Raw genomic sequence first — 13,269 nt, forward strand, 5'->3', positions numbered from 1 at the left:
TTAGTAAGATTTATATGCTTTTTCTCCAGTTAAAAAAAAAACCCCAAATTGTATAGATTAGTTATTGATTATATTACCACAATTCAAATAGGTTCAAATATGCACAATAACCAAAAAATAAACTGTATTCTCACACAACAGCAATAGATAATATAATTTTTTAAAAAGGTCATTTTTCCCCCCAATCAATGCATACATTTAAATCCTAATCAAGATTCCAAAAGGGTTGTTTACTGAACTTAACAAGCTGATTCTGAAATTTATATGAAAGAGTAATGGGACAAATATACCCAAGATCATTATGAAGAAAAAAAGAGAGGCTCACTTTACCAGATCTCATAACTTATTACAAAAATATAGTAATAATTAAAATAGTGATTCTGTCCCACAGATAGACTAACAGACCACTAAAACAGAGCACAGAAAGAGAACAGCATATCTATGAAAACAGCACATAACAGAGGTAGTATTATAAATCAAGAGGGAAAAGGACTACCAAAAATGCTTCTATCATGGCAAATATGCAATTATTTTTTTTCTTTTCTTTGCCTTTTTTTTTTTTTTTTTTTGAGTCAGAGTCTCACTATGTTGCCCAGGCTGAAGTACAGTGGTATGCTCAAGGCTACCACAGCCTCGATCTGCTGGGCTCAGGAGATTCTTCTGCCTCAGTCTTGCAAGTAGCTGAACTACAGGCGCGTGCCGCCACACCTGGCTATTTTTTGATTTACTGTAAAAATGAAGTCTTGCTATGTTGCCCAGGCTGGTCTCAAATCCCTGGGCTCAGATAATTCTTTCACCTCTGCCTCTCAAAGTGCTGGGATTACCTAGCCATTCAATTGTTTCCCTATTTCACACGTAAAACAAATTACAGGTGATGTAAAGATAGAAATGTGACAAGTAAAATTTTTAAAAATATATATAAAATATCTTTTTTACATTGGCGTTTGAGAATTTCTTAAATAAGATTCAAATGCACAAACCATAAAGGAAAAAGCTATTCTATTTCATTAAAATTTAAAACTTCTGGCCGGGTACGGTGGTTCACACCCGCTATCCTAGCACTTTGGGAGGTAGAGATGAGAGGATTGCCTGAGCCCAGGGATTCCAGAGCAGCCTGGGCAACTTGGCAATACCTCATCTCTACAATAAATTTTTAAAAAATAGCTGGGCGTGGTGGCAAGTGCCTGTAATTCCAGCTACTGGGAAGGCTAAGGCAGAAGGATCACCTGAGCCCAGCAGGTTGAGGCTGTGGTGGCCATGAGTGTGCCACTGCACGCCAGCCTGGGTGACAGACTCAGAAAAAGAAAATAAACTGATGCTTACTAATCTTAGAAAATAATGGAGCTGCACTTTAGACTAAGGTATAGGTTACCAGAAAAGCTGTCCTTATCTGTCACTACAGATCTATAGAGTTGGGAGAATCTCTGGGAAGAGACAGGTAAGAAGACAACAGGCTGTTTTAGGAGAAAACAACAGTAAGCTCTCCAAGCAGTCATTTGTTTTTTGCTAATGCTGTATGATATTGAACCACAGGTGATTAATAAAAGACTCTGGAACATTTGTACCTCTCTCTCTCAAAAAAAAGGAAAAACTCAAACCATAAAATGTGTGGATGTCAACATTCATGTAAAAGAACATCATAAGAGAACAACAAAAATACACGGGAAAGATAACACTAATTCTGGCTGGTGATGACTGCTGAGGAAAGAGGGGAATGAGATAGGGAAGAGGCCACATGGACGTAACTGCCTCACGAAGCAGAATTTCTGAAAGGAACCGGTCTCAAGCATGTCCATTATTCCCTACACATATTGAAATACTGTATGCGGACATATTTCAAAAACAAAATCAAAATAATAAAGAAACGAGCCATGGGAGGGAAGAAGGAAAGCACATTATCAACTAAAGCCTAGAAGACTAGTCAGAAAGAAAATTTTTAAATTTTACTGGTTTCTTAAAAATGCTATTAATCATCTTGAAGTAAAGTAGGACAATAAGTATCCAACCCTCTTTAAAACCAAACCCCATTACTTTGAACTGTCCTTATAAAAATAGTACAGATTGAGCATCCCAAATTCGAAAATCTGAAATCCAAAATACTCCAGACCCGAAACTTTTGAGCAACGACACGACCACTCAAAAGAAAAGCTCATTGGAGCATTTCGGGTTTTGGATTTTCAGATTAGGGATGCTGAACTGTTGTGTATAATGCAAATATTCCAAAATCTACATGCAGGTAAGTGACTATAAGGGACTACATATTAGCTAAAATTAATATGTGACTATGTCAAGTTAGATACTACATTTAAGCAAAGATTCAACTGCTGAGTCACAAAATGCATTATCAACCCAAAGAAACTCGCATGAAATTCTAAAGTGATAACATACTCACTTTAACATTTTTAGATGCAGTAATATTATAAAGTATTTTATATAAGTTAGGTGTATTCATCAGAGTCTAAAAATAGTCCACTTTGATTAATACAATCAACTAAAACAAAGGGTGATTTTATGGACAGGAAAGAAAAAAGAAAACCTCTTCAAACAAGTTTCAAATGTCTATTCCATCTTTAAGAGTTCTTTATCTCTAGCAGAAGCTTCCTTTCTTTATTTTTATTTTTTTAATTTTTGAGTCAGAGTCACCCAGGCTGGCATGCAGTGGCACGCTCACGACCACCTCATCCTCAACCGGATGGGCTCAGGGGATCCTTCTGCCTTAGCCTTTCAAGTAACTGGAACTAAAGGTGTGTGCCACCACACATGGCTAATTTTTTTGATTTACAGTAGAGATGAGGTCTCGCCATGTTGTCCAGCTTGGTCTCAAAACCCTAGGCTCAGGCAATCCTCTGGCCTCCGCCTCCTAAAGTGCTGGGATGACAAGTGTGAGCCACTGTGCCCGGATAGCAGACGCTTTTTAAAATAAATACTGCAAAGATTTAACACCACTGCCTTCCTAGCACGGTTTGCATATTTCCATTATTACCTGGGGGACTGTGCTCTGTGAGTCATCTGTGGGCCCAGCCAAAGTGATCAACTCCTTCATCGTTATCTTCAGCAAATCCATTCTGCCTTTCTTTGGTTCCGATGCCAACAGTGCCTATGGAGAAACAAGGCAAAAACTACCAGAGCTCTTATTTTACATATACTTACTTGCTGCTTCCCTGACTCAATCCCAAAATGCAAAATCTCCTTTATAAAAACATATGGTTATCAAGACAAGTTAATTAGGCCATGTGGCCTTGGGCAAGTGGTCTAACCTGGTCATCCCTCAGATTCTTCACCTAAAAAATTAGGTGAATGTGAAAACACAGCATCTCTAAGGTTACTTCCAGTTTGCTTGCTCTTTTTATAGTTCTAAGAAACTGAGAAACTGCTCTTATTAACAACTAAGGACCATAATTAGGTGACAGGCCTAAGATACAATAAGCAAGTCAGTTTTAATAACAAATTTATCCAACAACAACAAAAAAAATTCTCTTTATTTGAAAAACACCAAAAACCTGGATTAAATTTCTTCAAAGGAGTTAGAGGCTCCCTGGAGATTGAGCGATTATTTAATTCTTCACAAAAGAGTCTATCCCTGAAGAACTAATCAAATCATAGTATTTAAAACCCCATGGGACAAAAAGAAAGACTACAAACCCCACAGGCTTCCTATATTTGAAATTCCTAAGAGCTGCTTATTTACTTTGTGTCTAAAATTTGCAAATATCCAATAATCATAAAAATGGGATCTCAAAACACTGGAGGCCATAAAAAGGAATAAAGTACTAATACATAGCACAACATGAGTGAACCCTGAAAATATTAAGCTAAGTGAAAGAAGCCAGGCACAAAAGATTATATACTATATCAGCCCATTCAAAGGAAATGCCCAGAATGAGCAAATCTATAGAGATGGAAAGTAAATTAGTGGTTGCCAAGAGCTGGGAGTAGCAGGGTTAGAAGAAAATGGGAGTAACCTCAAAGGTGCATAGAGGTTTTGGGGGCTGATGCTCTAAAACTGGACTGTAGTATGGCTGCACAGTTCCGTGAATATACTAAAAATGAATGAATTGTACATTTTATTTAATTAATTTATTTATTTTGAGTTGGAGTCTCACTCTGTCACCCAGGCTGGAGTGCAGTGGCATGCTCACGGCCACCCTAGCGTCGACTGCTGGGTTCCGGCAATCCTTCCGCCTCAGCCTTCCAAGTAGCTGGAACTACAGGCGTGTGCGACCACACCTGGCTAAATTTTTGATTTATTGTAGAGAAGAGGTCTTGCCAAGTTGCCCAGGCGGGTCCCGAACCCCTGGGTTCAGGCAATCCTCTGGCCTCCACCTCCCAAAGTGCTGGGATTACAAACTTGAGCCATCGCGCCTGGCCTAAACTGTACACTTTAAATGGGTGAATATCTAGGATGGGAATTATATCTCAATGAAGCTGTTAGAGCAAAATCACTTCAGTCACATTCTCAGATGCCCTTCCTCTATATCTACTTTTGACATGAGGTCTAACAATCAAGTTTGGGCACTTTTCCTTGAAAAAGTGCTACATACCTCGTTGGTGAATGTCACTTTGGTGACCTTCGAAGTACTTCCTTTGGGAAGCTATGCACCAATGCCAGCACCCAGTCAAAGCAATTTTGGAACTCTTTTTTTTCCTGGAATGTTCATCAGAGATGTCATCATATTACCCTTGATGTTCTGAAGGTCATCAAATGTCTTTCTTTCAATATTTCCTTTGTATTTGGGTAAAGAAAAAAGTCATTGGGGGCCAGATAAGGTGAGTAGAGAGGGTATTCCAATACAGTTATTTGTTTACTGGCTACAAATTCCCTCACAGACAGTGTTGGATGAGTTAGTGCGTTGTCGTGATGCAAGAGCTCCTTCAGGACCATTTTTGCACACACCCTTCTCATGCCAAGATTTTCAGTTAAGATTTTCTTATTTCTCGATGTGTACTTGGTCTGCTATGCTTCTCACAGTCAGCCGATGATTTTGACACATAATTCAAGGAATTTTTGCAATGTTTTCATCAGTTCTGCTCATTACTAACCATTCTGACCTCTTTTCTTCAGGGACACTTTCTCTCCATTCAGAAAAATGTTTAATCCGTATGTATACTGCTGTTTTCTTCATGGCATTATTCCCATCAAGTTGGACTAACATGTCCCTGATTTACTTCCACTCTTGCCAAGTTTAACAAGAAATTTAATGTTTGTTTGTTGCTCTAATTCAAACTCTGACATTCTCGTAATGAGAGCTCTAATGAGCATTCCAGAAAAAGAGTTCCAAAACTGCTTTGACGATTGGACTAGGTGCTGCAATGGTGCATAGCTTCCCAAGAGGAGTACTTCGAAGGCGACCATAGTGATATTCAGCAATAAGGTTGGCAGCACTTTTTCTAGGATGAATCACAAACTTAATTGTCACACCTCACATGTATGTAGCTACTGACTCTGAAGAGTGAAAGTTTCAACTACTCAACTTCTTCCAAAGCATTTATAATCCATAACAGGAAAATAAAGACATACATGCAAAAAAAAAAAAAAAAAAAGTTAGTTTTAGAAGAAATTTTGTCACACTATATTTATGCTGAGGAAACATATATTATTTTTATTTTTATTTTTTTGAGTTGGAGTCTCACTCTGTCGTCCAGATTGCAGTACAGTGGCATGCTCATTGCCACCGCAGTCTCGACCTGCTGGACTCAGGTGATCTTTCCGCCTCAGGCCTTCCAAGTAGCTGGGGTGTGTCACTATGCTCGGCTAATTTTTCTTGATTTATTATAGAGACTTACCAAGTTGCCCAGGCTGGTCCCGAACCCCTGGGCTCAGGCAATTCTCTTACCTTGTTCTCCCAAAGTGCTGGGATTACAGGCATGAGCCACCATGCCTGGCCTTTATATTATTCTTATAAATGACTATACCAAAAAAAAAATTTATGACTATATTTAAAAAAACTTTTTTACCTGTCAAAACAAAAGGTAAACTCATAAACTAAATAGGCAGTTTTTCTCCATAGCTAATGCTACGCAAAGGTTTCCACCAGAACAAAGGATATAATTTTATTGGTAAGTCACAGTAAGAGAAATGGGGACTCTCTTTTTTAGTAGAGTTGTCCTCATTAAACTAATAAATAAGAAGGCTACAAGCAACTACTGAAATACCTTCCAGGAACCTTGGCTTTTCTTCCTCCAAAGAGCTGGGCAAAGTTGTGGCACTGTTGCCAAGCCAGGGTTGAAGGGCACCTTCTGGTAGCTCCAGCACTATGACCAGTATTTAGTACTCGTTGGGCACCAAAGCCAGAAAAAGTGCATTGCATGAACAGGCAGTGAGACCCTGCTGCTGCCTTCACATCTGTCCACAGACAGACGAGTGACATGTGGACACACCAGGGAAGATTGAATTACATACAGGCAGGAGAAAGAGTTACACTGATCCCGAATGGGTCAGATTAGATAGGAGCTGATTTTTGAAGGTCACCAAAATTCATCCAGCAGAATCAGCCCAATGATCTCTGTCAACCACCTCTGCAATGGGTGAGCACTGTCGCCAAAACAGCATAAAGGGACTTTGGGAATATGAGGGAACCATAAGAAAAATACATAGGGGCACTAAAAATTCCTCTATTTTCAGTGCTTTTATTACACCATGTCATACCTGGATTTAATCTTACTGAAAGGCCTCTCAGGATGGGGTGTGATTTAGTATTGTGAGAAGATTGGTTTTTATTTTGGGGGTTCACAAAGGCAAGTCTCTTAATTTGTACACTATGGAAATCAAATATGTTTCCAACAATAGCAACATCTAGGTGTGCTGATATAGAGCGATCTTTAAGGTGAAATGTTAAGTGACATCAAAGGGAAAACAGTGCATATAACATGTTTTCAGCTATGTTCGGAAGAAAGACATGCCCTCACATACTCTCATCTGCACAAGCTCAGGAGTCAGGCTGTTCAGGCTCACCTCAGCCCAGCTCTTAGTGTGGCCTTTGGCAAGTCACTTAACTTTTCTAACCTCCAGTTTTTTCATCTAGAATACATGGATAATAACCGTAGCTATCTCATAGGGCTTGGAGAAGGATTCAATGAGGTAATATATGTGAAACAGCCACTAATAAATGTTAGCTACTTTTATGATTATGATTATTTTATGGGTGGACATTTTATAGAAAGACTGAAAAGAAACCGTCAACACTAGTTGCCTACAAAGAGTATTGAGGGTCTTGCAATAAAAGGAAGTCTATTTTTTTTTTTTGGTACTTTAAAAAAATGGGTAACAGGGGCACTTCCTGGAAGGAAGCGATGAATGCACCACAGTGATATCTGCCTACTTAATACACAAGCGGAATCTATATCACCCTCTGTTTATATTACAAGATTGACCTCTTAGAGGGTTTGTTCCAAGAACAGATCTGTCACAGGAACACACTGTCCCCACATTAAAACAAAGCCACAAATGCTGTGGTACTGAAAAGACAGAAATGTCCCTTATGCAATATGCTCACTCACATGTCAGAGGGGTTAGAATACATGATTATCAAAAATCAACTAAACATCAGCTATGGTCCGATGGGTAAGTACCTGTATATAGAACGGAATTCCAGCACTGCGCCTTGTAGCACAGAGTTTAGATGAAGGATCACTGCTTTTAATTTCCTCTAAAACACTCCATAACCACTGTTCTGGCAGCTTTTGCAGATCCACATTAGGGCACCTAAAAGGCATATAGAAGCAAACACTTGCAATCATCAGGCACCACAGATAAAAGTACAAATTACTGTATATTCACACTGTTAGATTATAATAATATCCTTGCACTGGGAAGGGTGGCTGGAACTAAAAAATGTCTCACTTGTACCTTTCACACACTTTCCTCTTTATTAAGATCCTAAGTTATAAAAAATTCCATTTTTTACAACTACTGTGTATAAAGCATGTATCTTGGGTCTATAAAACAAATTTTACTATGTAGGCTTACATCTACACTCCAAACGTTCTGAAGAAGGGTGAACAGAACGTTCTCATAGATGCTTTATACCACAAGACTGAACATTTTCAACAAACAGAATGCAGTTTTATAGTATACTATAATTTATATTCTATATGTATAGGGATGATACATACTCAAAGCAAACACATTTTAAACTATTTTAGTAATCATTTTTTTCTCTCTCAAAATGTAGCTTACCACAAATAAAATTTTCAACCAGATGCTACAGAGAATTAAGAAAACAAGTTATCTGGGAAGAGGCATACATTTTTTTTTTTTGAGGTGGAGTCTCACACTGTCGGCCAGGTTGGAATTCAGTGGCATGCTCACAAGCACCGCAGCCTCAACCTGCTGGGGTCAGGTGATCCTTCTACCTCAGTCTTCCAAGTATCTGGGACTACAGGTGTGTGCTACCACGTTCAGCTAATTTTTTGACTTATTGTAGAGACAAAGTCTCGCCAAGTTGCCCAGGCTCGTCTCGAACCCCTGGGCTTAGGCAATCCTCTCGCCTCGGCGTCCCAAAGTGTTGAAATTACAGGCTTGAGCCACCACGCCAAGCCCATAAATGTTTTAAAGTTATTTGAACACCTCATCAGACTTTCTGCTCTATTACACTAAGTGTTATTTTAGAGTACTTAAGAATATTTTTTTTTTTTTTGAGTGAGAATTTTACTGTGTCGCTCAGGCTGGAGTGCAGTGGCACGCTCACAGATACTGCAGCCTAGACCTGCTGGGCTCAGGAGTTCCTTCCACCTCAGCTTTCTAAGTAGCCAGAACTACAGGCGTGTGCCACCATGCCCAGCTAATTTTTTGATTTACTGTAGAGACGACTCACCAAGTTGCCCAATCTGGTCTCAAACCCCTGGGCTCCGGCAATCCTCTCGCCTCCATCTCCCAGAGTGCTGGGAGTACAGGTGTGAGCCACCATGCTCAGTCATTATGATTTCATTTAAAAAAGTTTTTAAAAAAAATTTATGTCCTACTAGATTATGTAACATTTTCTCAAGAAATAGCAAATTCAGTGGAGGAAGACACAATTACCTTGGAAGAACAGTGTCTGGATTTAATATATAGAAATAAACAGATAAAGTGCACAGGAAAAATACTATATTTACAATTAAGGAAGACATTCTGCAGAAAGATAACTGCTATCCAATTTGTTGTGAGAATTAGATCTCTTAGAAACACATTTGGGATTTGTTTTCCTTTATTCCAGTTTGATATAAAATAGACAGTTTCAGTTTCTGACTAAACATTCCAAATAGCAACTCAAATTTAGCTGTATGTTTCACACAGGATAAAATACAGGAAGTCTCCAACATACAAATGAGTTCAGTTCCAAGAGCACATCCATAAGTCCATTTGTTGTAAGTCCAACAAAGATAGTTTAGGTACCCAACTAACACAGTTGGCTATATAGTACTGTATGTATTTAAAGGCTATATTGACACCTGGTGAAGAGAAACAATACACAAAGAAATCCACATATGCATCGTTAAAGTTCGTAACTTGAAGGTTCATATGTAGGGGACTTACTGCATACATAAATACTACTACTTTAAAGGAGACATCTAAGAGTTTGACATGAACCTAAAAAATATTATTTCAGCTATAAATATTAATACTCCAAGCGCATCTCCTTCCTCCCAACAGACTCTGAGATTTTAAAAGTTTCCTTTTAGCATGGATTAAAATCCATCACCTCACCCCTTCTCCTTTCACCCTTCCACCCCCAGTCACCCAAACCAGCTATCAAAAATCTCAACCACTAGATTACAAGAGATTCAAACAAATTAAATGCAACATAAGAGTCTTGTTTAGATCCTGATTTGAACAAACCAAATGTAAAAAGATACTTTCAGGTAATAAAAGAAATATATATATGTACTGGATATTGGATGACATCAAGAATGTGCCTATGGCATTGTTGAGATGCATAGTAACATACATCAGCGATGTACTTTATAATACTTTAGCAAACCATGATCAAAGGAGACAGATGAAGCAATTGTGGCAAATTTTGATCACTACTGAATCTGGATGATGGAGTAAAGGCGATTATTGTATTAGTCTTCAAATTTTTAAATATACGTGATATACACTCTAACACAACCATTTATGTTTGAAATTTTTCATAATAAAAATAATCTTCCTACACTTTTATATTTTTAAGCACTGGAGTTACCTCCCAATCACTGGATTTCATAACTTTTTTAAAATTAAAATAAATGCCTATGGTTCATGAAATAATTTCTCTAGTTTATTACTAACATTGCTGGCTTGTTATCGTTCTCACACAGTTGCCCACTCAAAACCTGAAATCCAAATTCCTCAGAGTAATTTCTTAAGTGCTAATGACACAGCCATGGGTCACCGCCTTCTTTCTTTCCTTCTTCGCTGGCAGAAAAGAAAAAAAGCATCTTTGGGTTAATTTACTCCACAATGAGTGAGCAAGGAAAAGAAAAGTCATTTTTTGTAATCTAACCCAAGAAAAAGTTAGAATCATAGCGGTAAAGAAGGCAAAAACTACTTAGTCTAATATTAACTATGGATTTCATTATAGTTGCATTTTCTTCCCTACCACAGGATCATGAGCAATTCAGAAATGGTGTATAGCTAATGCTGCAGCACAAGGTCAAGTCTTCTGTAAATATTCACTCTATAGAGAAAACTGGCTGGGTGCGGTGGCTCCTGCCTGTAATCCTAGTACTTTGGGAGGCCAAGGTGAGAAGACTGCCTGAGCCCAGCAGTTTGAGACCAGCCTGGGCAACTACTTGGTGAGACCTCGTTTCTACAATAAATCAAAAAATAAGCTGGGCATGGTGGCATGTGCCTGTAGTTCCAGTTACTTGGAAGGCTGAGATGGAAGGATTGCCTGACCCTGGTAGGTCGAGGATGCAGTGGCTATAAGCATGCCACTGCCCTCTGCCCTCCAGCCTGGGTGACAGAGTGAGACTCCACCTCAAAAAAAAAAAAAAAAGAAAAAGATAAAACAAAAGGGAAAATAGAACTGTAGAAGATGAGAGGTATTTTCTATTTCCTTAATTTCCTACCAAGTGCACTGAAACACAAGTATTCTAAACACCAGTTCTGGAATCTTCCTCAGCCCTGTCAGTAGGCTCTCCTGGACCCCTGGTGTGGGCACACAGAGCTTCTAGCAAAACCAACCAATGGGGCAACGCTTTCAGGTACCCTCCCACTGTGGGACTTCTCTGTCCTCTCAATAAATCCTTTCTTTTTTTAAATTTACTTTATTTTATTTTATTTGAGCTGGAGTCTCACTCTGTCGCCCAGACTGGAGTGCAGTGGCCGCTCCTGGCCACTGCAGCCTCAACCTGCTGGGCTCCGGCGATCCTTCTGCCTCAGCCTTCCAATTACACGGAATTACAGGTGCACGCTACCACGTCCGGCTAATTTTTGATTTATTGTAGAGATGAGGTCTTACCAAGTTGCCCAGTTGCTCGAACCCGTGGGCTCAGGCAATCCACTCACCTCAGCCTCCCAAGGCACAGGATTACAGGCTGAGCCACCGAGCCTGGCTATAAATCCTACTTTCTAAAAACAAAAAACAAAACAAAAAAAATGAATCCCAGATCTGAGTGGGCTATCTCACCATGCATCCCCTTCCTTGTAGAACTCACAATGGCTCTTGACTATTAACCAGATCTTGATCTAACTCCTCTCCCATCTTTTTTTTTTCTTTCTGAGTCAGAGTCTCATTCTGTCACCAAGGCTGGAGTGCAGAGGTACATTCATGGCCATCACAGCCTTGACCTGCTGGGCTCAGGCGATCCTTCCAAGTAGCTGCAACTAACAGGCATGTGCCACCACACCTGGTCAATTTTTTTTTTTACTTATTGTAGAAATGAGGTTTCTCCATGTTGCCCAAGCTGGTCTCAAATCCGTGAGCTTTGACAATCCTTTCACCTCCGTCTCCCAAAATGCTGGGATTACAGGTGTGAGCCACCGAGCCTGGTTTCCTCTCCCATCTTGATCAGACTCTCCTAGCTTGAAAGTCCTGTAGACTGAACCCAAGTCTCCTACTTAAATCTAACCTTAATTTTTTCAAATTCCAAAAAAGACTTTCTGTTCTAGTAAGCGTGTCCTCTTTGCTAATTCCCACACTAACATATGACACACAAACACCCACATGCCACAAACATGCACACCCCAAATTCCCAACTAAGCATTTGTTTATGTCTCCACATAGCCTTACTCATTCAAATTAATGAAACTTCCTCCAAATACTGCATCTCAAAGACCTTTCTTTCCTCTCTAAGTTTCTAATTTACTTAAAGCAACTATGAAGTATAAAGCAGACAGGGATCAGCACAGTGTCAGGAAGAGGTGGGATTTAAGCAAGACTTTGGAGGATGTGTAGGCAAAATGGTGGAAAGCCCACATGTGGGATTGAGGACAAAGGAGTTGACTGGGGAAAGAGCTAAAGCAAGGCCCCAGAGGCAATTCCTGATTCCAATTCTTGGCTGGAGTAACTGTAAAGTTCACCAGGGCTGTTTATTCCCTTCAGTATTGCATACTAAGAACCAAATGCTCTTTGTTAATTTGGGGAATTTGAAAACAACACCCAGAAGAATGTTCTATAAGGTCACGGCAGGCAACAATGTGGTCTCTGCCTAGTGCCAAGGACCCAGGAACCTCAGGAGCTCTGGGAAATGCTCAAGGCACCAGCTTCCACCCTCTAGTCCAAACCTCCTTGCTCTGCTCTGGAATTCCCCAGGATCAAACTAGCTTTTCTGCAGAATTCTTCACTTGTCAGGGTTCCAGTCTGGACTTTGCCACCGGATCCTGTTCCTCTGACTTTCCTCCTTCTCAACTCTGCATCTCTCCCAGCCAGGCTGGCTACCTCAGCCAATAACAGATCACTCACCGTTTTTACTAAAGCAAAGCACACTGTATTTTAAACAAAATCGACTTACAAATTTTGCTTAAGTTACGACACTGAAAATATCTGCCTGCCACAAAGGAAAGAAAAACAAACATTTATTAAATATCTGTTCTAGGTCAGGTACAACTCCAGGCTTTTCACACCTTATCATCCTTGCAGCACATTGTGAGAACATTATTTTCCCAACTCATAGATGAGAGAGCATCACAGTTGTTAGGAGCACAGACTACAGACCCACGTTATCTGGTTTACAATCCTTTCTCTGTCACCTAACAGCTGTATCATCAAGGTAAGTTAACAAATGTCTCAATTTTCTCATTTCCCTCTTCTATAAAATGAAGGTTATTAGGAGGATTAAATGAATTTATTCTTGTAATGTGTTAAT

At 39.5% G+C, this 13,269-nt stretch overlaps 1 protein-coding gene across 4 annotated transcripts in view; it reads right to left on the minus strand.

Moving 5' to 3' along the window:
* THADA (THADA, armadillo repeat containing) overlaps positions 1 to 13,269 on the minus strand; it is a 355,753-nt gene that overhangs the window by 266,819 nt on the left and 75,665 nt on the right. For all 4 annotated transcript variants that reach the window (XM_008069947.2, XM_021718159.1, XM_021718154.1 and 1 more), the window contains exons 23-24: positions 7,570 to 7,702; positions 2,984 to 3,097 (exon numbers count right to left, since the gene is read on the minus strand). In XM_008069947.2, the coding sequence (XP_008068138.1) occupies positions 2,984 to 3,097; positions 7,570 to 7,702 (247 nt within the window). The remainder of the gene's footprint in view (positions 1 to 2,983; positions 3,098 to 7,569; positions 7,703 to 13,269) is intronic.

The sequence above is a fragment of the Carlito syrichta genome, unplaced genomic scaffold (genome assembly GCF_000164805.1).
Source record: "Carlito syrichta isolate Samal-C Ts95f unplaced genomic scaffold, Tarsius_syrichta-2.0.1 Scaffold111520, whole genome shotgun sequence".
Lineage (NCBI taxonomy): Eukaryota > Metazoa > Chordata > Mammalia > Primates > Tarsiidae > Carlito > Carlito syrichta.